General features: G+C 41.4%; 1 protein-coding gene across 2 annotated transcripts; it reads right to left on the minus strand.

Moving 5' to 3' along the window:
* Window positions 1-5,562: 5,562 nt before the first annotated feature.
* On the minus strand, window positions 5,563-25,325 carry ZC3H14 (zinc finger CCCH-type containing 14). Of its 2 annotated transcripts, XM_065751437.1 has the most exons (17): window positions 25,250-25,325; window positions 24,566-24,608; window positions 23,031-23,145; window positions 20,079-20,119; window positions 19,595-19,790; window positions 18,869-19,289; window positions 16,866-17,026; window positions 15,795-15,895; window positions 14,062-14,217; window positions 12,716-12,790; window positions 12,100-12,256; window positions 10,298-10,521; window positions 8,755-8,875; window positions 7,916-8,052; window positions 7,089-7,183; window positions 6,457-6,563; window positions 5,563-5,827 (listed from the first exon to the last, which is right to left on the minus strand). In XM_065751437.1, exons 1-17 carry the CDS (start codon window positions 25,283-25,285, stop codon window positions 5,821-5,823), a joined length of 2,193 nt encoding a protein of 730 aa, XP_065607509.1. In that variant the 5' UTR covers window positions 25,286-25,325; the 3' UTR covers window positions 5,563-5,820. The 2 variants fall into 2 exon arrangements, with proteins under 2 accessions (XP_065607509.1, XP_065607510.1); XM_065751438.1 differs by lacking the exon at window positions 24,566-24,608 and having other exon boundaries at window positions 25,250-25,268.
* Window positions 25,326-25,403: the final 78 nt, after the last annotated feature.

Below are 25,403 nucleotides of genomic sequence, written 5' to 3' on the forward strand. Positions count from 1 at the left end.
GAGGAAGCTGGAATGCAGAGCAATTGCTCACAGCCTTGTGCTTGCAAACAGAGAGTTAGAGGCATTACAGTTCTTGATCAAGAACAGAGGAAAGCCTTTACTGTGATTGTGCAGTGCAAAGAAAGTGGGAGCAAAACTTTTGCATGCTTGTAATGGATTAATTTTCTAGCTTAATTGTCTTTCTAAGCCTTTGTGGCTAGCAGCAAACATGTATCTTTGGGATCTGTAAAGTCAGCAGTACAGAACAGTCAGCTAGAAGGGACCTGCAAAGGCCATCTGCTTCATCTGCCCGACCACTCCAGGGCTAGCCAAAAAGTTCAGGCATGTTTTGAGGTCTCTTGAAAGAAGGAAAAATGAACAAAATGTAATTTCACCTAAAAAAAAAATACGCTCTTGAAAGCTATTAAGATATGTTTAGGGAAAAAAAGAAAGAGAAGAATGGGAGAAGGCAAATCAAACTCCTAAGAACAAACAAAAATTAAATACGTTTAGAACTGAAAGTTATCATAGTTAGGAACCGAGGGACACAGTTTAGGGTAGAGGGAACTAGCAAGCCAAATGCATTGAGTCATTTAGACATGAGATCTGAAATCTTCAGTTTCTCATTCTTGAGGGGGTAATCGTATACAGTTCTGGGTTTCGATAGGGAAGGCAATAGACTGTATGAAATTAGAGATGAAAGAAGGTGCTTCAGACAATTAAAGCTACTTTGAAACTTGGTTTTATTGATGATAGTTGAAGGAAAGCTTCAGAGCAACTTCTGTTTGGCTCAGTATCAAGTTTTGAACTTTACACGTCATGTTAATGCTGACTTGGAATTGCACCATTAGAAAGAAAACGGACATGGCTTATCTCCTGGATCTGGGAGCTAGATCAGAATAAAGGGCTTCAATACCTAGAGCAGAACTTTGGCAGCATTCGGAGTGGCTTAGTTTAAACCTGTGATCCAGTTCTCTTGGCTGCTGCCTATTCCCTTCTCTGACTTCCAAGTTTGCCAAGGCAAATGAGTCCTTCCTTCAGCAAGCCCTGCACCTCACCTGCTTTCTAGATTGCACCCAATAGAGCTCAATTCTCCATTTGCAGGTGAACTTCACTCTAGGTCTATACTTGGGAGTCTTGATACATTGCACCTTGCTCTGTGTGGTGTCGTAGTGGGACAACCTAAGGATCTTGGTTTCAAATACAGTTCTTACGTGGGCAAGATGACATATTCCCCTATTTCATTATCAGTGTCACAGATGTGACAAGCCTTAAGCTTTAAAGATTCTTTTCGTTCTGGTAGCATAAACAAATGTTAGCATAGACAAAGGTTGTTTGGTCAGTATTTTGGACGAAGTGAATCATCCTGTAGACTGCAGTAAGGGAAGTCAGAATAAATGGTCATGTCTGTGATTTTAGCATTGGTCACTGTGTTGCATTTGCCTTGTTCTGACAGTTTTCTTACGCTTCCTTGCAGTCTGTTCTGTTTTCCTATAGTTTATGGCACCATTCAGTCTTTGCTCATATGGATATGTGAGCTTGCCAAAGCCTACTATGCACTCTTTATACCGCTCACTGTGGCACGGTCAGATCAAAACCATTTCTTTGGTTCTCTGACTTCTGATCTTCAGCTGACTTTGGCTTCAGACTTCTGCAGATCTGGTGTCAGGAGGGAAAAAAAAGTTTTAGGTGTATAATGTGCACGTGAGCCACAATAGGTTACCTTGCCAAAATAATTTCTTAGTAAGGAATGATTAGTGGGTGTGTTTTGTTTTTTTCCCAGTCTGTTTGAAGCTTGAATTACTTACCATCCCCTTCTCAGTTTACTTGCAGCATAACAGTCATAACTCTGATGTGGTTTTTGTTAACTCAGTTAAGTGCTAATCCAATGAAATCACCTTAAGAAAAAGGAGAGGGGGAGGGGGAAGAAAAGGTGCAGGAGGCATTCTTTTCCCCCCATGGTGTGGAGAAAAAACATATAATAGAGGTCTGTCTGAGCATGGTGACAATAGGCAGCTGTCATAATTTCATATACTTATATTTCGTATACTTCATATGCACATACAAGCTATGGAGGAAACAGCAATTGAAAGCCAGTAATATAAACCCAGAGTAAAGGAAGAGGGAAGCAAAGGAAACAAGGGGAAACGAAGGAAAGCTCACGGATAGGCAAGGGCGAGAGCGAAGGGCTGGCACTAGAGGTGGATGGAGAGCAGCTCTATGCAAGGAACAAATATCCTGTTTGAGATGGCATGTCTGCAGGGGTGGCTTGTGGGGTTGGAGGACTGGAGAATAGTAGTGTTAAGTACACAGTGCCCAGGGAAAGGCTGCTGGCAACACTGCTGCTCTGGGGGAGGTGCAGATGTTTATTTGTTGCTCTTTCCACTCCTCTGCCTATGGGACAACTGTTTAGCACAGGGATGCAGCAGCTGACACCAGTTAGCACTGTTGCAGTGTGTGCACGTTGGTAACAGAACGGTGTTGATGGAAAAATGCTTTGTGATTTTGAGAGCTCAGGTAAAAGAGTGTGAAGTTCTATTTAAAATCTTTCCCACATAAACCAAGAATGGATTTGTCTTAATAGGCCTCTTCTGCTTTTTATCCATGCTTTAGTTTCCAGTGCAAATGGGCTTAATTGCTTTCTTTAAGCAAAAATTGTTAAACCAAAGAAACATTATACTTTGGAAACCTTGCCAGCCAGCCTCCATCGGGGGCCATGGGCATGCAGGGAGCAAAGTGAGGCACTCGTGGGCTGAGCGGTCCTGCAGAGGTTGCCTTAGGCCTCCAAATGTAGGTACTGGAAAGCAGAGGAGAGGTGTGGAATGTAGGCCTGTAAATGCCTATCAGTAGGAACAAATGGGTGCAGTGATTACAAAATAAGGAAATACAATGTTAAGGTAAGCTTTACCTTAAAAATCCTAACTTGGCACAGGTGCTACTGAGATGGCCTGTAGCAACTCCTGATGAGAGACATCAGACTTCTGGTACATGGGAGGCAGCGTGTGTCTGAATTTCTCTTTCAGAAGCCAGAGTTTTCTGTTTCAAATGCTTGCTGTGGAATAACCTCAAATCCCTGCAAAGCAATTTTGTCTTCTACTTACTTTCACTTTGCCTTTCCTTTGGGCACAGATGTCATGTTGGAGCTTATTTAAAAAGAAAGCAAAATGTTTATCTATATAGAAAAACAAATGGGCTGTTTTTGATCCTGTGTTTCAAAGATGTGTTTGAGTCCCACCGTAGTTAGCTCCTCTCTATGCTCAAGTATTGCCAGGAGCTGAATGGCACTGACTGCCATTTTGCCTGAGACTCAAGGGTCTTCTCCTCTGATTTCCTACAGTCTTAGAACTGTGTTGCACCTTTTCAACCTCAAAGCAGGCCCAGGAGAACTGACAACTATAGGAGTAGCAGTGTTCGTGCTTTACCAGTCTTTCATAACATGAATTCTTCTTCCCCAGGGGACAAATGTGGCTATATCCCAGGTGTTTATTGCAGCTGCAGCTTCCATGGAGCTTTCACGCAGTGCCATCGTCAGCTGTTGGTCTGAGCAGGAGGTGAATGATTAAGGATAAAGATGTAGATTACTGAAGTGAATATTGCACCGCTTGGTTCTGAAAAGGAGATTTAGGAGGGCTGTAGCTATTTTCAGTCCTCTGTAGGATTATGAGCCAGTTGTGAGGAAATGAGAGTTCTTCATGTAAGATCTGAAGTCATTTATTAGCTTTTGCCATCGCTCTCCCATGGGCACTACGAATCTAACTCCCACCAAGCATGAACGCTGGCACAAACTGCATGGACAACATTGGTTTTCTGTACTTCTGTGCAATGTTGGTGCTGTTGAGTAGTGGTGGTAGTTCCTTCCATAGCTCTGTGCGTCCTTTACTTGCTGCTACTTGGGCTTTGTGTTGTGTTTTCAGAATCAAAGTAGCTATTCTGTCATATTAAAAGAAAGAAAAAACAAAAACAACAACAAAACAGAACAGTGTTTGGTAATGCTGAGCTTAGTTTGTGCTTTTTGGTTCAGTTGTGAGTAGACAGCACAATAGACCAAGTAATGGAAAAGCTGCATTGCTCATTTGTGAGCAAAGTTGATGCATTTGTGGTGTCAAATTTAATGTAAGTGTTCACTCAAGACCACAGTGATCATTTAAAATGATGCAACAATCTCAGCTACTGTGTTAGGCTCGTTCCCTTCAAAAACGTATTCACTTTATAACTTTTCTCACTGTGTTTCTATCTGTTAAGCAGAACAGAGGGCTCAGTTTGTGCTACCAGTGGGCTCTGAGACAGCCGAGCTGCTGCACTTCAGAAGGATGGGAGCAGGAGTTAGTTCTGACAGGGGCAGCTAATGAAGGCATTGGGAAAATGAAACATAAAGCAGTGCAGCCCGTAATTTCAAGTCTTTCACCTGGGAAAAAGACAAAATCCATTGCAGAGTCGCTCCTCTGCTGTTCCCCTCCTGTCAGGTGACTTTAGGAGAATATTCTTCTGTAGTTGTTTGAGCTTAAAATCCAGTTCTGTGTTCAGATTTGTTGTGTCTCATTATGGACCGTGTCAGATAATCCCTTTTGCTTTAACCAAAAAGAATAACAACAAGTGTTCTGGATTAGTGCGACGGTACGGCCGCGTGCTCCTGCAGCGGGAGCGTGGGTTTACGTGTGCTCCGCGTTGGCTTCCACCATGAATTTCTGTTTCCTGTAACAACGTTGTTTGTTCATTGAAAGTAAAGCATATATATAAAACCTATATATAAAATCTATATAAATTAAATATCAGATTTTTGCATTAAGATTTTTTTAGATTTGATTATGAACCTCGAGTACTTTAATTCTCATTTAAAACAGCTGAAGATAATTTCCTGGAGCGTTACGTTCCAGCATTCAGGACTGTACCCGTCGAATCTCATGTTAAAATATGTAGCTAACGTTGTTTTCTGATACCAAATGTAAATATCTGTACAAAGAAATTCTTTTGTATATTTTTGTGACAATGTAGTTCCCCAACAGCTACGGAACATTTAATAAAAAAGTGCACTCCTGTTCCTGCTCCCCATTTTCCATCATTACAGCTCCCACTGGCGCAGGGCCGTTCCCACCAGAACTTTTCTGGAGCAGTTTGCTGCGGCGTGCCCAGGCCGTGCTCACAGCACACACTGCTCACAGCACACACTGCTCACAGCACACACTGCCCGGAGGGCTGTTCTCTGTTCCAAGTGCTGACACCGCTCTCTGAAAGCGTTTTCTTTCAAGTGCAGTGCTGTCTGATTTCCTGAGTTTTAGCACAACATCACATAACTGCTTACCCGTGCTTGAAGTATTTTTGTGTCCTTGAATGCTGTGGTCTGAGAGAGCAGCCGGGGTATAATGACTCTTGCATGGAAAAAGAAAAGCCACCAGCCAAACCAAACCCATCACCTTTTCCTTCCCAATCAGTGTTTGCTGCAACAACACTACAGCTCCTGCCAGGCAGGAGGGAAAAAAGCACCACCTCATCCAGGAGTGACCTTCCTAATAGCAATCCATTTCTTCAGCACACCCCATCTCAAGCAAGAAACGGTACTCAAAACAGAACACAAAATGTGCTTGGAAAGTTTTTAATGGAATTTAAAGTAAACTTTTATTACACAGACATCTTCTTACCGTGTAAAAAAAAATGTAAAACTGCTCAAGCTTACAAACTTGGAAAATTACAGACATTTCAAGTATGCAATCAACTTTGTTTTATGAAAACAATGTATATTAAAAGTTCAAAACGCATGAATTCTAACATCCCACGCCCCCGTGGTTAACTGTCCTTCCTGCCACCATCCAAAGGAGCAAAGTTCAGTCCCCATCTGTATCACAGTCATTCACTGAGGGGAAAGAGAGAAACAATCCTTGTGAGTATAACTAACTCCCTTCGTTCTGTGAAGATGATCTCTTACCTCTGTAGCAACCAAGAGTTTTTCTAAATGAGATGAGATGAGATGGAGTGAAAGGCTGAGGCAATCTGAGTAGCTTTAAGGAAGGCCCATGAGCGGGCTCTGGGACATCCACTGCTCTTAGGAAATCGTGGATGGAGCACAGGAAGGAGCTGCTCTGCCACGGCAGAGAACTGCCCCGTTCACAGACACTCAAAAATACGTGAGTGTACTGTGGAAGAGGCAGCTCAGGCAGAAGATGACAGAGCTGTAAAGAAAACTGATGCTGTGTTCACCAAATTTAGCTGAATAAGGCTGAAAATGCAACGTGTCTTGGTCAGGATTTCAGCAGCTCTTCCCTCCTAACTGCAGGACACTTGCATTGCAGTGTTGCATCACATCAGCAAACGTTTGTGCTACCAGAAGCAGCCAGACAGAGTTCTGGTCAAGAAAGATGCCTCTAACAGCCGTCTTTCTCCAAAGAATCTTGGCTGTTGGGCACAGACACTTCACTCATATGAGTGAAATTACATTTGTGACTCCAGGACAATTATCAAGAAAAAAAGAAATAACAAAGTCACCTGGTTTGAGTTCGAGTCCATTTCAAGGCATGGCGTGGAGGGACAGCAATGGTCGGGTGGTAAAACGTGCAGTCTGGCCTCGTGCACTGGGTGTTAAACCTACAGTGCTAAAAACAAAAGCATTTCAGAACAGGTGCTTCAAGCTGGCTTTGTAACTCCCAGACAAGCTGACCTCTAAAGTGACACGTCAATCTATTACAGTACAGTCTCTGATCATTCAACTAATGGTCTCATAGTGAGTGCTGTCCATTCAACCCAGAGTTGGTGTGGGTTTTTTTTCATTCACTTTAAGAGTTTATAGAGCAGTTTCAGTTGACCACTGCATACAACAGAAGCACTTCAGTTATAAACTGTTCTAGTATATGTCACGTTGACATGCTCTGGTAACTGGTTGGCTGCTGAAGTTTTTGCATGCTGCAGCACTACCAAAGGAGCGCTCAGGAGTCGGAAGCACACTGCTTCCAGGCTGCCCACACTTCCTTTCTGAAGTCATTGTGTGTTCTGTTTCTGAGCTGAAGTTAAAATGTGAAAAGCAAAAGCAAAAATTACCAACTGTTCATGACGTTCCCTGACTCAAAGCAACGTATTTCAAGCACCGGGTGGAAAAGAAGCACAGAGGAGATAGCTCTTACTTTTGGGTGGTAAAACGGACACTCCATTTTCTTACAAGCAGGGAAAAACTTGCACAGCGGACTGCTGGAGGATACTGACGGTGTGGGGAGTGGTGCTAATCGAAAAAGAACAGGACCATGACATCCATCAGAACAAACTGCTTTTTTAAATGTAATTCCACAAAAATGTATCAATCCTTTCACAAGAAATTACATTTCGTAATACCCCAAAGTTCTGCAAGAAACAGGAGAAACCCATCACAGTGTGCTAAGTGGATCTCAGCCTGAGGTACAAGCAGACTGCCACGTAACCACCAGCCTCAGTTCTACACCATTTCACAACAGAGCTGTCACTTCCAACAAATTAAGCAGTGATCCTGGTAGGCAGAAAACTTCAAGTGCTGAATTTAGACAGCAGCGAGCCCGGCAGAGTTTAAGTGGACAGAACTGAAAAGCTCAGGCAGCACATTTTCCAGGGACACACTTGGAGCTGCTGGAAATGGTGCAGGACATGAGCACATTGTACTGCACCTTGGTAATGTGACTCAACTGAGAACAGATGTGAGAAGTGCAGTGCTGCCTAACTCCTCCAGCAGAAGGAGCTACCTGTGCAGGGTACAGCTCTGGCCTTGCACACAGGTTTCAGACACATGAATTACAGCAACCTGGGATTCTTCTGATAGCAAACATGGGGTTTGTCATAATACTGGATTATTATTGCTCATCTAACAGGTACACTTCACAGAAAATTAAGTCAAATCAAGCAAAAATATTTATCTTTTTCACCAATTACATTTTCTGCTCCTGCTTCACCCTTACTGAAGGCTCAGAAAACAAGAGGAGCTCACCTGGTTTAGGAGATGGAAGGGGGTTTCGTCGGCTGGCGTGAGTGTAAGGGCAGTCTGCCTTAGTGCATTTCGCATCGTATTTACAGTTTGGGTGGATGAACAAGCACTTATCAGCAAACTTGCAGTTGGGAAAAACTCTGAGTGAAAAGAGATTAAGCTGTAAGCTTGTGTTAAAGCAACATCCTCAAGCAGCTGCTGCACATGAAAGCCAAAATACCACAGAGCATCCAAACCTGCAGCGGGGTCTGCACACCTACGTGAGTTACCTCCAAAGCCAGGCACACAGACACAGCGTAACAGCTACCACAGCTCCTCTGCCTTCATTTCCCCTATGTACTCTTTTTATACACTGAAAACAAGGGAACTGCTTTGCACTCAGTGCAGTTCCACCACAGGCTGCTTGTTGCAGCCTAAAACATCATTCTTAGTGTGTACTGCCAAGCTGCAAAGGCATTCCCAAAATGATATGGTTCATGATGAGGAAAAGTTATTCTGAGTTCAGGTGAAAGAAGGAAAACTCAAATGCTGGAGTAGAGGCAGCCACCCAACATTTATCTCAGAACAGAAATGTTTCCTCCAGACTGCTGCTGCTTGTGAAGTAGAATGCTTAGTGCACGCTCCCAAGTTGGCCTTTGCTTTCAAATCAAAAACTACAGCAGCACCATATAATGGTAACCCAAACCTACTGAGAAGCACCGTGATATCCTGCTACCTCGTGCCATCACTACCACCACAGATTTATGTTGCCTTGGGATAACTGTCATCACAAAAGGGGAATTTGGAGCACTGAAGTAAAAACGATAGTAAGATTTCAAGTGGATGAGCTTCATACTACTCACTTGCAAGGTTGTGTGGGGTGATGGTACACACATTCATCTCCATTTTTGCAAGCAGGCCAGTACTTGCAGCGCTCAAGCACCTTCTCCTGTTTCTGTAGCACGTTCAACTGCTCCATTTCCACTAGGAAGGAAAACAATCAGCCAGACAAATACATCTGAGAACTTTTTGGTTCCGTACACATTTGGACTTTCATAGCGTAGCATAACTGAAATTCAAAATATTTTCTCTTCTCCGTGCCCCCCACCTCAGCTCAGTGGATGACCAGCCTCTACTAATTAAAGAGAAATGAGCAGCAGTACAAGTGTGTGTATGATCACATGATCTGAACAGCATTTCCAAAACTACTAAGTGGAAAAAGCCAAAACCTTGGGCTGACAGCTTGCCTGTAGTTGTCAAAGCACCAATTTCAGCAGTTTAAAAGCAACATAGCTCATTTTATTCACAAATCCAAACTGAAGTGCATGCCAAACAGATCTGACCTCAGTCACACAAGACTAAGATTCCTTAACCTTAGTTACACTGTTCTGCAGAGCCATGTACTATTACAGTCCTGCTGCCTTTCTGGTTCTGTAAAATTAATTTGAGAAATATTAAAAAGTCGACTTTGACAACTAGGATTTATTTGTATGGCACTTCAGGCTAACTTCATTTACAATTATGAGTTCCTAACAGATAGATACCTATCCCTGAAACACCTCCTGTACCACAAGGCTTTAGTCAGGAGCATGAGAGAGGCCACGCTGGTAGAAGCACACGTGTGGAAGGGTGGTACTGCCTGAAATGAACAGGAACACTGAAAGCATGGGAAAGAAAGGCTCACAGAAAACACCTACAGGATTAAGACCACAATTCTCCCAGTTTTCCTGTAACTGTTCACACCTTCGCAGCTGGCTCTGTGAATCTTCAGTGTTCTCCATGCAGTACCAAATATTATTCCTTCTTAAAAGTTGGATGCACTGCTATGTTAGAAAATAAAGGTCCCCTAAAAAAGCTGAATTCGATCATGACCCGAAGTACTCACCGGATCAATGACAAAGCAATAGCCTTCCTATTTTCCATCATTCTTTCAAACCAGCAGAGCTTTCAGCACACAATTTCCCACATTATTCAACATATATTCCAGCAACTGAACTCTACCAACACCTCATACTCAAATGCACCTTTTGGTACCACAGATCTCGACAGAAACATTAAGGTTAATACCAACTGATGCATTTGTTTGAGACACAGGAAAGCATTCATCACAAAATCTGTCTGATCAAACAGAAGTGCAGATCTCTGGTAATGAAGACAAACCACGTTTTCAAAATAAAAATTACAAAAAAAATCACTGGTACTGAATTGTATAGAGAATTACTTAAGAGTGGTATTGCTCTCCTTTATCAAGATAAAGGCCTCTAAGCTTTTCATTTGCCTCAAGGGTGTTCTCATGGGGAAGATAAATACCGTCACTTTGATTTGTTGAGAATGATAACACCCAGGAGTTCCACCTGCAATCAAACCACCACGTTACTATTAGATGCTGTTGGAAAGAGTAATTACCATCAGAACTGTCTAGCTGCCGGGTTACAATCTGCATCTGCTGTGCTCGAAGGCCTTTTAATCCTTTGCCTGCACATATATTTTGGGTAATTGGCTTGAATCCTTCAGTTATATACATATCTTCCTCTTCTTGATCTGAAAGGTATCCCGGGGGACTGGGCACACCATCCAGAGTCACGATGAACTTGGGACTAGCGGGTTTCTCTGGCTGAGCAACCTGGTCTCTATAAAACAAAGAAATGTAGTAAAAATAGGATTCTTACTCAAGCCTCTCAAGACAAAATATGAGCTGCCCTAGTACCAGTAGTATTACAAGCCACAGTAACACAGCATCAACTTCCTTCCAAGACTAACAATAATTAACATCAGTTATAACTGTTTGCCTTCTGGAATCTCTTAAACACTAGTAGGCAATGTCAGAACTGACAGGAACACTCGAGTTTGCTGCTTTCTGCTAAACATACACTAACACAGACACAGGAAAGTGATTATGTAAGGTGATTTTGTTTTGAGAACCAAAAAAGTGAAGGTAAGTAACATTCTTGTAATCACATACCTTTTATCTCCTCAAAACTACTGAACAGCACAATATGAGACAAAGTTTTTTTGCACTAAGAACTTCAATGGTCAGCCTTATCAAAGATCAATCCAGCCTTGGAATCCTATAAATGACAGTTCTTAGAGGGGATAAAGGAGTGTAAAACCAGGAGATGCATACATATTTTCTCCACCCATTTCATCTGAGTGATGACCTAAACCAACGTGACTGTAAATATACAGTAACACACTATGGAGCTCTTGGCTATGACAAGGGGTATAAACTTTGCTTCTCTATGAAACTGGGCTAAAGCAACTCCAGTGCTCTCCTAAAAAGAGAGAAAAACAGTGCTAACAGCATGACTAGTTAGAACTCTTAAGTTTAAGGAGTCAGAAAGGGTTCCGTTTAGTGCAAAGATTCACCTCTCTCCCGTAGCACAATATCACAGCTGTCAACTGTGAACTGTGTCAAATACTCTGAGATTTTCCTTTGTGGTTTGCTTGTTCACTCAGTGTTGGTTCTGGCCTTACTGACCATATGCTGTTAATGCCACTCACAGAAATGAAACCTAAGTTTCCCAAACACAATGAGAGAGCACAGCAGCCCACACTGATGAAGTATGTCCTGTAATTGTGAGTGCTTTTCACTTAACAGGTAAGGTGCAGACACATAGAGATAAAACTATTAGAAGGAATACCAAGCCTTTAATGAAATAGAAAAACTACCATGCAATGGTCGTTCCTTTGTGCCCACCCACGACATGATGTGCAACTGATGAGAAATTCAAACTCCTGGCCAAACTCACAAGGTGCCTTAAATCACCTGACCCACACACTGTGTGACTGTTGGTGTGTGGTACTGAGCTACACACAGAATGTGCTGCTTTCCCTCTCATGCTGACAGCTCAAGCAGGGTTGTTCTTACTCAATATTGTATTAAGAAGCATTTCATAATACAATAGAAGGTGAAACAGGTATAAAACAAAAGATTATTCACACAAAGCAAACATACAGATTTCAGAAAACAGAACAGATACTAAAAAAAAGATAAGTACTTACCTTGTCAGCTTCTTCTGCTTCCTTGGAAACCAGAGACAAGCTCAAATTATGGCTGACTCTGGGAATTATTTTCCATTTAACATTTTTTTTTCAGTTCATTTTTCAAGATTACACAGACCTTGCCTGGACTTACAGACCAACAGAACAGCTGAGTGATTCCATGTAGCTCACAAACATTCTGACTTGTGTAAGAAATAACTTTTTACCGTGTCTGTATCAGACGTCCTGAGAGGACACGCATTGCCTCTGTGGCCCTCTTTCCCAGCTGCTGATTCTGTGGTGCTATTTCCTCAGACAGTTTGGGCTTCTTCAGGATGAATGACCTTGTGTCGGTATGGACCACGGATTCTCCATCGTAGTAATCTGATTTGGGAGAAAAATTACATACAAAAAAAAATAAATCACAAAAATGATAACTGTACTCTAGCTTACAGCATAACTAATAAAGATCAGCTGACACGGCCAATGAACTACATTTCTCTTGCTCTAAATTCTTACTAGTAGCTTGCAGAAAACATTTTTACTTTGTTGCTTTTTCTGCAATCAATCAATGCAGATGGTATTAGGCTTGAACAGAAAACCTTGCACTGGAACTAATAATGCTGCACTGAAACAGCACTGAAGGAAACACACACAAAACCTCTGAGGCTCTGAACATCTATTGATGTAACAGTTTCTCTCCTGAGACTTGTAGAAAGCAGAAAATAATAGAAATCAAAACTTCGTTTCCAGTTATTTATATTCTTTTAGTATTCACTACCAGTAGCACTGAATTTGAGAATGAGCATTTTTCATTAGGAATAAAAGATGAGGAAACTTAACCTTGTGTTACTTGCAAGGTATCCTCAATGACAGGATCTACCTGGAGCCGAGAAGAGAGCTCCTTCTGTTCTGCTCCTAAAAGAAATAAACAGCCACGAATCAGGAGCATAATTTACCCTATGTCACAATGAAACTGCAGAGCAATGCATGAAATTTCAAATGAAGCTTTAAAAATGAAGCTGTAGAACTGAAGTGTACTGACATAGATCCTAACTCCCTCCACAACTTGAACAGTGAAATCCATTCTCATTAGAAGCCCTTTCTTCACTGTGTCAGAAAGGACCAGTTCTCTCCAGTCAGACAGCACAGCTCCCTGCAGCTGCTGACTACTCAGAGCTTGCACACACACCACAGCACCACTACAGCTGTGACCTTCTCAAAAAGAGGTGAAACAAACAGCAACATTCTGTATTTGACTGAGAAAAACTATTCTGCCATCCATTTCTTAAGATGTCATTTCCATTTCAGTAGGAAAAGAGCCATAATACTTAACAGAAATATTTTCTGTTCATCAGTTTTAAAACTGAGAAACTTTTTTCTTACATATTTTACAGATGGAGTTCCAACTATTCTGTTGGAATCCTTTTGTTTCAGGAAGGAACGTGTACCAATCCTTACTAATGACAATGAGCTGATGTAACAAAGACTTTAAACCAAGTTTTGCTCAACAATCTGAGTTAGCAAGAGAAAACTCATTTCTCACAGGAGCATTCTACCACCTTACTGCCACAATTCCTTCTAATACGTACATTCTTTCATGTTGAAAAATAGCCTGATTACCATCAGACATTACACCATTTTCCCTGAAAGAGTTTCCTAACAGAAGGCAAAGTAAAGCTTACTGCTGGTGGTTACAACTACCCCCTTATCCAACACTGACACAACAAAGTAAAACTGTATATTTTTTTAATTATCTGTGTGATTACAGCACACTGGAAAGAATCTGTAATACTACATATGCTACAAAATCCTTCCCAACGTATGGTATCCTAACTCTCACATAAGCCTTGTGATAGCATTACTCCTACAAGATATCAAGGAAAAAAATGCAAAGAATTCACCCAAATCTACATGGATAAATTCACTTCTTCCATTTGTTTATGCAAAATCATTCTTCCATGATATGCCACAATGCTGCATCACCCTTTGCTTGCTGCTTAATTAATCTGAGGTTATCTGTGTACAGTTAGCTCTGCAGCAATGCTTCAAAAAGCTTCTTGGTTTTCAGGACATTTCCACATGCAACTCTTGAGGGTGACTTAAAAATTAAGCACCTCTTTCTCTGCCCAGCCTGCTGTAAAATGACATTCTTTGGTAAAACTTATTAAAGAATATTATCAGATGACCTTGAATTCCTTCAACTGTCTGCTCCTTCGGCTCTTCTACTTGAAGCTGAGAACTCAGAGCAGGGAGTCTGCTTTGCAGATGGATTACTTCTAACTGAGATTCTTCTGGGCTAATTCGAGTTCTCGGTGCAACCGGAACAGTCTGTTTCTGTGGAGCTTTAAATACAGAACAACAGTAAATCATTTAAATCCAATCCAATCACCCTACAGTACCACTTCTACACATGATGCTAAAGCAACTTTAATAAACTACACACACAAACCTCAACCATCTGTTTAGATGAAAAAGATCTTTAGCTACCTGTCTGATCCTCAGTGAGAATGTGCACTCGTGGCTGTGCACAGAACACTCCATGAGTGGTGCATCTGCTCGCAAGGAAAAGCCTCCTAATGAAGGATTCAAACACATCTCATGCCTTTAGATCAAGTTACCAGCACCCACACAACACTGAAAGCACTAGTAACTATGAGAAAACAAGGAACAAGCTCCCAGTGATCATTATGTAAATACATTAAGTAGAAGGAAGATATCTGACTCTTACAGTTGGGTTCTGCAAGAGAGCTGGCAAGAAATTTTTGACAGCCCTCAGTCTTGCTCCAGATGGCATCAAAGTAATGGTTCATGCAGCTTAGTGAGTGCTCCTTCCCTGCCAGCATGCAATGCTTCGTGCTGACAGCACTGGATTTATTAACACCCAGTGAAATGACAGCACGTGGGCAACAGCTACATTTGCCCTTCACCAGTCGTAGTTTTTCCTAGCTAGGAATACTGAATGCCAACACACAGGTCACTGCTGAGCTGCAGTATCAACAGCATCTCAGTATCTTAAATCACAGAACTAAAGTTCCAACCTCACTGCTTATAGAGAATAAAAGGTCATATACCAAACAGCACGTTCCTTGGAATTTTACACCTTGATTACCTAAATATATGTATATATTTCAACTTTGTTGCTGTTTGGCTTTCTTCTCCTCTTCTCCCAAAAAGAAAGAACAGAGTTCAGAAAGAGACACAGGAGCAAACAATTAGCTCCAACAACACACCTAATACTGAGTACTTTCTCCTTGGCAACTGTTAACACTTGAGAACATTTCTGGTACTTTCATTCTGTTGAAGAGAAAGCTCCACAGAGCACTCATTACAGCCCTCCAGTACTTGAGGGGAGCCTACAAGCAGCAGGGAGAGTGGCATTTTATGTGGTCTGACAGTGATGGGACAAGGGGGAATGAATTCAAACTAAAAAAGGGAAGATTTAGACTAGACATGAAGCAGAAATTTTTTTACTCGGAGGGTAGTGTTGCACTGCAACAGATTGTTCAGAGAAGCTGTGGATGCCCCAAGCCTGGAGGCATTCAGATGCAGGTTGGATGGCAGCCTGATCTGGTGAGTGGCAACTCTGCCCACGGCAGAGGGGCTGAAAATAGATTTCTTTTTAAGGTCTCTTCCAATTCAAGTCATTCCATGATTCTATGGTTTTATCTCAATACGCTTTACAGACGTACTGTGTTGACTGATATATTTCAAATAGCCCTTTCTTCCCTTGTGTACACTTTCATAATTCAACACTGAAGACTGTTACTGTAATGTACACAGGACGTGGAAAATCCCTGATGTATCACTGACATCCACCACTTCACACTGTTTATCTCTAAGTGCTGTGCTCAGACTGGATACATAAAACAGGGCTTGGAAATATTACAGCTCAGCATAAACGTAAAATGATGCTGGTTACCTGCAGAATAATTTGTTGTTTTTGTAACTGATTCCTGTGCTTCAGAGATTGCTTTCAGTATTAAATTCTTATTGGCCTGTTTTGAAGGTGGCAGTGAAGGTCTAAGTGAGATGAAAGAAAACAATTAGTTGTAAATAGATTGCAACAGTAATCATATCCACACTCAACACAGGTATTTTAAGACATTAACAAGTTACACATAACACAGATAGAAATCACCTCTAACAACTCATTTTACTTATGCTTTCAACCTGTTAAACTGTTCTCTGAATAAACGGGGATCCATAAAGTGCTCACAAAAGCAAAATCCAGAGGTACCTCTCATCTTCAGCTGCTGCAGAACCATGCTGCTTCTGAAATGCACAAATTCTGCCATTCCTGTCCACCCACTTCTGCCCTTACAATTCCTGTTACTACAGCCACAATAGCACTAACTATGCAGCTGCCTCAGGCAGCAGATGAAGAGCGATTCTGTAGAACTAGATTAGTTGTAAAAAAAGTGCTTTCCATTTCTCTTCCAACACTGACAATAATAAAGTTTAAATCAGGCATGCTGTGGTGCTGAAGGTAAGCTCAGCTTAAAGCAAATCTTACACAAGCTAGCACTGCAGAGCTATCTGGTCCCTAGTTTAGATACTCTCAGTGTTGGAAGTCAGAAAAAGCCTCTGACAGACCTCGACTAACACCTGACATTCATACAGAATGAGATGGGGAGTAATGTCTTATATCTTTTGAAAAGACAAAATAATCTTTAAAAAGTAGAGCAGCATACAGAGGCAAATTTCACATTCAAAATATATCCATTAGGTTTTGTTCTAAAGTAACAGAGATGGAAATGATGTCAACGGGCTCAGTGTCAAAAAAAAGAATCAGCTTTGTCTGATCAATGACAACTGATTTGAAAACAGTCTGGAAAAAAATAATGCTGGAATAAACAGGCATCTCACTCACAAATGTGTGACTCAGTACGAAATGTAGAAACAGCTCACTGATTCTTCAACCATTTCTACTTTCAAATTCTTTTGTTCATTTACTCTGGAAACGACAGAGAATCACAGTGATGTTCAGTACCTTCTTTCTGGCTTTGCAGGTACAGACACACTGCTGGAGATGCTTCCTGTTCGCAGTCCATAGTCCTCCTCCTCCTCCTCTTCTTCACCATCATTACAGAACTTTTTGACTTTGACGACTGAGCTTACAATGGGCAACCTTCTCTTCCTGGAGCCTTCTTCCTGCAACAGACAGGACAGCCAAAGCAATTCCTTGAGTGCAACACACACATTAACAAGCCAGCAAAGGACATACTGTTATTCTACTCACAACCAGAAGATGGAGAACTTGCACTCAAATTGCATGGTTGTGAGACTAAGACACCCTGACAGTAACACAGAACGTGTTACACTGAAGTGTCTCGTAAAAAACAAGACAGTAAATAACACTTAGGAAAGGAGAAGAATGAAGTCTAAAGACAATTTATTGAACATCTACAGAAAAAAAGAGAGTTTTCCAAAGCAACACACAATGGGTGCAACCATAAAAATCATTATTGAGAAATAACTGAGAATGACTTCCTCCCACGCAATAAATCTAATTCTTAGATTAGTATAAAGATTAAGTTCCAGCTGTCTGACATGCTCTGAAGGAAGCTAGCAGCTTTGCAGAGTCAGTTTGGTGGAGCTTAGGAAGCATAAGATGCCTCTTCTGACAGCCACTCACTACAACCACAGTGCACACGGTAGTGACATTTAAATGCTAGTCTGTGGAAAAGCACTGGAGGAGCACTACACATCAGTTCTTCCTATAGGGAACACCACTCAGCACTGAACTGCACAAGAGTACACATGAGGCACTGCTGGGTTTGTGCACTGTGCCATTTGATTGACCATATATCCTCCACAGAGACAAAAAACAGGCTAAGGAGTGGACCTGGACTACACCAATGCATAAGACAAATGCAATTCAAAACAACACAAAACAAACAACACAAACCAACTCCTAAACAAAATAACTTCTTAAAGAAAACATGTCTAAAGACACAGCTGAATACAGCAAAGGCCCATGGTTCTAATTAATTGCAATAGCCCTTCTCTGGATGTTACTGCTGAAATGCCAATAGAAGAAAAGTGTCAATACTTTCTCCTCACACAACCAAGAAGAGTTGACTCAACTGTCAGCAATTTGTGTGCAGCCTTAAACAGACCTCTACATTTTGACTGTTGCTTCCCCACCTTAAAAACCAGAGACATCAGCAAACATCCCCGCAAAGCAGTCTATATTTCCAAACAAAAATCACTGCCTATTTACAAAAGTCATTTCAGTAGTAGCAAAGATAGAAAATGATCCACACAATGGGAAACACAGATGACATGGAATTAAATGTAAGTAGAGTTTCTGCTTTATTCCAACAAAATCAGCCGTAACAATCTTCATTCCACTCACAGAGGGCTCTTAATGGACAGCCTTAAAACTGTCAGCTGGGACCAACTCTGTCTGGGTTAGTCCAGTTTCCAAAGCTCATAATGTAGCAACCAACTCTTAGTTCGTGTTTGTACAAAAGCTATCACAGAAAGTGCTTAAATGCCATGGCTCTAAAGAGTTCAACAATGATCCTATTAAGTAACGTATCTGGGCCCTAGACTAATGTGTACCTAACATATATATGGCATAGCTATGAATAAATCTTACCCTAACAACACAGACTAACAGAACTGTAGATTTACAAACCACTTAAAATCACCATGCTAACCCAAAGCTCCTGCCTACAGATGAAGACGATTATTTCTGATTAATCACACTCATCATAACATTATGCTAACACAGTTCAGCTCCAAACAGCATCGAGATGCACAAGTTAATTAATTCAGCTATACAGCAACCTGAGAAGAGATGATGTTGAACTCCACAATGCCTACCTAACAGTGGACCCAAAGAAGGAAATCTCAAACTCACTCATACCAGTACCATCAGTCCCCTGATTTCTCCACGGTGAAGATTCAACTGAATGCATACACAGAAATTTAGGCCCCTAGCAAGCACGAGACATAGCAATAGTCACAGCTGACAATCATACTAACCTCACTGCCTCCTTTATCAGCACTGAATTTGGAGGTGGGTCTGTAACTCTCCGTTAAGCTGCCAAATGCTTCTGGATTGCACAGCTGGACTGCTTCCAAAGACCTGCAGCTTTGTGTATCTAACTGCCGGTTCCCCTGCAAGTTGCCTTGCTGTGACAATCTGTGCACCTGAGCGCTGCCATCTGTGCCCCTGCTGGCTGGAGGTCGGTAGATTTCAGCAGTAGGTCGAGAAGAACCATAAGTTACAGTTACAATAGGTTTCTTCCGTGACAAAGGGTTCTCCTGCACAAAGTTTAGGTCCTCGTCAATTAGATCATCTGGCTCAGGTTTAATGTCAATCACAGCTTCAGAAGGTGACAATTCCCTCAAAGGTTTGACTGTAGACATTAAGCGGGACGCAGAACCATCTTCACAAGACTGCCTGATAAAACAAGACATTGTCAAATATTAACTCTGTAAGCAAATTACTGGAAAATTCTGGCTTTATAAAACAAAGCCAGATGGGAAGACTCATGAAGGTATTATTTCTTACACAAACCTACCACAACAATCGCCATTTTTGTTAATTAATCTAAGCACGTCTACTTCTGAAAGAACTTCAGCACAATTCCTGATGTAGTGTTTTTTATTTAACAAATTATAGAAATGCCATCCTCTTCAAAGCTACACTGACATTTCCAATTACAAAAGGCTTAACCTATGTGAGCAAGCCACTAGGAGCCTCACCGTGAAGCAGTGTTTCTTTGTTCCTGTGAACTGGTTGAAACTCTTGAGTCGGTTCTTTCAGACCGAGTGCTGGAAACTGTAAGAGGTGGCAAGGGATCCTCACGCCTCCTCTCTTCTTTCACACATGAACTACTTTTGCTAGAAGAATGGTTGCTCTCAAAAATATTATGTTCTGAAGATTTTGCGCCGGATGGCTCTGCAAGGACAGGAACCTTTAGTTTTGTACCGAAGAGCAGCATGGATTTTACAACAAATCTATCTAGGCAAATGTAGCAAACGAGACATCGCTCAGATGAAAACAGATCAACCTTAAAAGATTTTTCAGCTAAAAATATCAGTAAGAAATGTTGGGCATGGGAATAAATTATTTATCTCAAAGACAAAAAAAAAAAAAAATTCTAAAAGGTGAGGACCCAAAATAACCACAGAAATTTAAACTAATAATAATAAATAAATTTCACTCTAAATTCATTTCCTCACTTACCAGTAGTTACAGATCGCAGCTTATCCAAAACACCATGGAGCCTGAAAGAGAAGGGGAGGGAGCAAGAAGCAAAAGAGAAAAAGGAGAAATAGAAGAACTTTAATTCAGAAAAATGATCTTTCAGAAATCAATTGTCCTTCCTCCATTATAATTAAGGTCTTATTCCTACAAGGCTACAATGACAATGTCTAACCTCAAAACATGAGGCTTTAAGAACCTTGCCTTCAGTGAGCAAACTTCACACATCCAGGTAGGATATTCACCACATAGAATCATAGGGGTTGGAAGGGACCTCAAGAGATCACCAAGTCCAACCCCCCTGCCAAAGCAGGTTCCCTACACATCTACTGTGTACATCATCTACTGTGGGCATTCTGTTTTTGCTGAATTAAGGCACTACTTTCTACTGTTCCACTACAACCAATGGTGGTTAAACTTCTTCAAAAGGAGTGTTTTCAGAAAACCTAAGTTAGACAAGGATTTTACTTCATATACAAAACTTTAACAGCACAGAAAAGTCGAAAATAATTCTAAATACAAACCTAAAAAATATACAATTCACAGCACCTAATATAACTCGGGGCTCTCCCAGTGCACTTTGTGTTTACCAACAATAGTCTTCGAGATATGTTGGTGAGCAAAAACACTGCAGCGAGGTACCAAATTTGCTGTTTGCCTGTGGAAAAGGCACCAAGCTGAAGCAACACGGAAAATCAAAAGGCTAAAAAATAATGCTCTTTAAAAACAAACATGCATTACAAAGAGAATAAAAATCAAAAACTATAACAAAAGAAAACACTTCAGTACATAACCCAGTTAGAATTCCGATCTGATCACGGGCATCTCCATAATTTAGACTGAGTATCAGAAAGGAGTCAAAGAGCAAAGCCACGCTGAAAATCAGGAGAAGCCAAACTGCATGCAAATATAAGAAAGGCTCTTCTCTAGAACACCGTTAAAGATTTTCTCAGCCAAGTTCTGCTGGTGTGACCACCGTGTATCAGTTTTCACACTGACCCTCAGATATCTGTGACACAGCACCGGGTTCAGAGTACAAAGTGGTGGCCAGCCAGCAGGAGCTGCCAGCTCTGCCTCAGAACAGCAGGGAAACTTTTATTAGATGACCCAGAAATACTGCCTACAGAAAAAAAACAAGGCAGCAAGACCTCACTTGGAGTATTCCATTGAGCCGGGCACTCATTGCTTAAGAAAGTAAAAATTCTGAATTGCCTTCAAAAGAAAAAAAAAACAATCAAACACAGAAAGCTCCCAAATACAACACTATAAAATGTTTTTCCCTACAAGTCCTCTTACACCCTCCTGCATACATTTCATCTTTTCTTTTCTAACATTCTTTTATCACCTGATAAAGCACCCTGAAATACATTTTGTATTTATTAACAAGTGCAGATACTCAACTGAGTGTGGAATTTAAACGGGAATTGTGAAAAGCAGCAGCACACATATCTACATGTAGCTGATACCAAGTTCTGAATATAAAGACAAGAAAAAAACTTGATTTCTTTCTTCTGTTGAAATTTACTTTCTCTCTGTCTTGATTATTTTTCTATAAAGTTTAATCTACAAATTCAAAAAAGTATTTTCTGCTGCATATTACTGTGTTTTTCAGCATGTATTGAGATTCGGAGAAAATTAAACCCATCAACTTGTTCATCTAGACCATTCATCCAATCAATTCCCAATATTACTGTGAAAAAAAACAACTGCATGACTTACCGAAGGGCAAAGGCCTAAAATTGTGCTCAGGCAGCTCGTGAGAGGGAACAAAGCATGAAAATACTAAAACTTAATTAAAAAAAAAAAAGAAAGGGTTCACATTTAATGCCACCAATTAATTCCACTTGCCAGCCTTATATTTTTGACAGATGCAAACAAAAAAAAAAGTGACCTAGAAGGACCTAACTTTTACTGTTTTGTTTATGTTTCTGCCTTGAAAACATACTCAACTTCTAAAAAATTTCTTGTTGCTATTTCATTGCATAAGTGTTCCTAACGAAATAAAGGGAACTCTGACAAATTGCATGGAAGTGTTGGAAATAAACATATCCAGTCAGACGAAAATTATAAACGAAATAAACAGAAAAAGAAGGAGATAGGGAGTATATCTGTACATATTAGTTTTCCTTAAAGCAATACTGGATTAGAGATTTGAGAATAAGATTAACTTGAAAGAATACACAACTTTGAAAGCCAGAAAAAAACCTCTGGAGTGACACAGTATCTACCAGATACAGTAAGAGAAAATGCTTAAGAAATACTGTAATGTCTAAACTTCTAATACAGCATAGAATAAAATAATTCACCACTGTCAGGACTTCAGGAAAAAAAAAAAGTTAGTTTGCTGCTCGCTTATCCTGTTCACAACAATTCTGGGGTTCTCTTTATTCTGTATAGCTGGGTAGTGGCAATAAATAAGCAGCCTGAGAGGTGGGAATGCCTGAACACTTGGTGCTAAGCCCTGTCAAAGACAGTACACAGAATTAGATTCACTGCTCATCTGTCCTGTATTTCCTATGTGCAACAGCTATCAGAAGGACTATCAGCATAAAAGAAATTGTTTTTAAAATAATTACTTATAAAGAATGAACTGCAGTATATAAAACTCCCACGCTCACAGTGGACTGCAGGAACTGCTTTTTAAATCTACATATGGCCCTCCCTTGCCTGAGCATTACAAATTTCATTCAAAAAATCTGACTGCTTTTATAAGCAAAAAAAGATTATAAGCCCTCCAGTTACCTTTGATACTTATCTATCACTGCAGTCATCTAATTGCTGACAAACTAAAAATGATTTATTTATTATGGCTGCGAAGTAAAAAAGCTTTGATTAATGTAAATTACACAATGAGAAGATAAGTGCTTACATTCTCAAGTTTCATTTATAGGAAGGAATTTACTGATAAGAGTGACAATTAGCTTATAAACATACCATACAGTAAACCTGACAGTGTTGTTTCCAAGAAAAAGCGAAAGGTCTTCTGTCATCTGCTCCTGACTCTTCTTATTGGCCACCATAACCATAATATAATCAGGGAGCTCTTCATCTAATAAAATGAGAAACAAGTTGTTTTGAAGTACAAAAAAAAATCATAAACCCTGCTTTTTTCTACAAGGCTTCTGTAGGCAGATTATTATGTCAGCAAATTAACAATACTTCCATGTCATCTGAGGTTTAATACAACTTTCAGCCACGAATGAGAAATAAAAAGTTGCAAATTTCACAAGAGCATAAGCCAAAGATCAAAGTATTTGAATAGTGAGTAAATAAAACAGAAAAAGGACTTTGTGCAAACCACTCTGCTGGCTGGTTAAAAAAAGAAAATATCAGTTAATGAAAAAGACAACTTGCAATGGTGACAAAGACTTCAAAACTAGAAACAAAAAGACTAAACGTGGTTCTCTGGAACTGGCTGAGTTCAGAAAGTCGGCTCACAGAATCAAACTGATTCTGCAAATACCATGACCCATTTTAAACTGGACGAAAACGCAGACAAGGTCAAACTGGGACCCTGGTCCTGCAAATCACAGGATCTCTGAACCACGGTCCCAATTCCATTCCTTCATCTGTAGTTAAAGAAAAAGCACAAACAACAAGGCTACTTCCAAAAAGTAAGTAGTAAGGTAAGACTACTTCCAAAAGAGCACTGTTTTAAACAGTCATCTTTTACTGCTGTAAAAAGCAAAAACAGAAAACAGGCTCTAAAGGGCAGTATCAACTTCATCGTGAATCCAGGGGGAAAGACATTTCACATTACCCATATCTGTCCTCACACATCCAACACATCCTCGTCACATGTATTTCATCAGCATCAGTTTAATGTAGCTCTTAATAAGATCTCCACTGATAAGAAGAAAACTACATCGCACAAATGGAAAACTATGTAGCACAAATGTGCAAAATGTACTTCTGACATGGCCTTTCATGCTCATCAGTCAACCTAACTCAGTCTCACAGTAATATCCTTTCTCCTAGTCCTGATAAATATCTGAAATTCAAAATGCTGTTGAAAAGATCCCTAAGAAAGACTGACTCTGACTCAGAGTGGTCACAAGTAACTGATGTTATATGGAAGGAATATGCTTCATATAACCTTTCTTCTTGTGCTTCAAATAACCTTCTTTAAATATTTAAAAAGACACATCATTGTTTGTTTCTTTTCAATCCCTTGCCACAGTATCTCCCTGAAAGGGGAGACTGTCAGCCTCCTTTGTTATTTCCTTCATTTGTGTCTACATATTGCATCCCCTTACACTTGGACTGCCCATTTTGTGAAGTCTTTTTATTTTTCACATTTGCCCAGCAGTAACTCAGCCTGGAGGTAACTCAACTCATGCCTGAGGTTTACGCATCCAACAACACAGTTAACAATAACACACTGTTCCAGTGAATGGCATTATCCATCTGCTTCTTTGCTACTGAACAACAAACCTAAGGCTGATTGCTAAATGCATGCTAAAACTCACCGACATAAGCCCCCAGCTCCTGCAGCTTTCCTTTTATAGCACCCTGGAAAATAATGAAATAACATTTAAGGACAGAAGAACAAAGTGCTTTAAAGTGCGAGCCTCACTTAGTGACGTTATCATTGCTATGTATCTGAACATTTTGGTTTAACAGACATCGCTGTAGATTCTCCACATCTTGTTGTGCTGACAGTCGCCACTTAGAACCACCACCACCCGCACTACCCGACAGCCCTCAGCTCCCAGCTTCTCGTTAAACAGAGGGGCAAAGACAAAAGTCCCGGATGGTTTAAGAAGGTCATTCATCGCTGTCGGGACTTCCAACGCCACCACCGAGCGGAATCCGCTGACAACCGCGTCCCGCTGGCAGCAGGGGCCGCCACCAAAGCCGCCCGCTCCGCCTCTGGCTCCGGGCCTGAGTCCCACGGTGCCCCAGGCCTACGTCCTGCAGCTCCGGCGGAGGGGCAGCCGGCAGCGCCCGGCCCCGCTTCGCACAGCAACGCGTCCCCGCAGCTCCCGGTTCGCCTCACCGCCCCTTCCCCCGACAGAAGGCGGCCCGGCCTTCAGCGGAGGCCGTAGGGAGCCCGGACCGCCATCGGCGGGGCCTACACCCCGCGAGCGGGCGCTCGGGTCGGGCCGTGTCCGCGGGCACACGGGGGAACGGCCCGGCCGCTCCTCTCTCACCCGGATCTTGCGGCTGATCTCCGTGCCGATCTCCATGGCCGTGCCGCGGCCCGCCCGCTCCCGTCCCCGCGCGGCGCAGCGCTCGGGCAATGCGCGGCCTCCGCCTGCAGCGCCCCCTGGCGGCCAGCGCCGAGCACTCCGCGCCGCCTCGCAC

This window comes from Cyrtonyx montezumae, unplaced genomic scaffold (assembly GCF_038088225.1).
Source record: "Cyrtonyx montezumae isolate F1298 unplaced genomic scaffold, pur_monq_1.0 scaffold_10, whole genome shotgun sequence".
NCBI lineage: Eukaryota > Metazoa > Chordata > Aves > Galliformes > Odontophoridae > Cyrtonyx > Cyrtonyx montezumae.

Bases quoted from the DNA above. Each gene is read 5' to 3' on its own strand.
- ZC3H14 (XM_065751437.1), bottom strand. From the start codon at position 25,285: ATGGAGATCGGCACGGAGATCAGCCGCAAGATCCGG. The intron at 10,522-12,099 runs GTAAAAAGTTAT...TTTGTTTTATAG, and splicing joins GGACGTCTGATACAGACACG to AGACCAGGTTGCTCAGCCAG. The intron at 8,053-8,754 runs GTGAGTAGTATG...CTTTTCACTCAG, and splicing joins CACCCCACACAACCTTGCAA to AGTTTTTCCCAACTGCAAGT.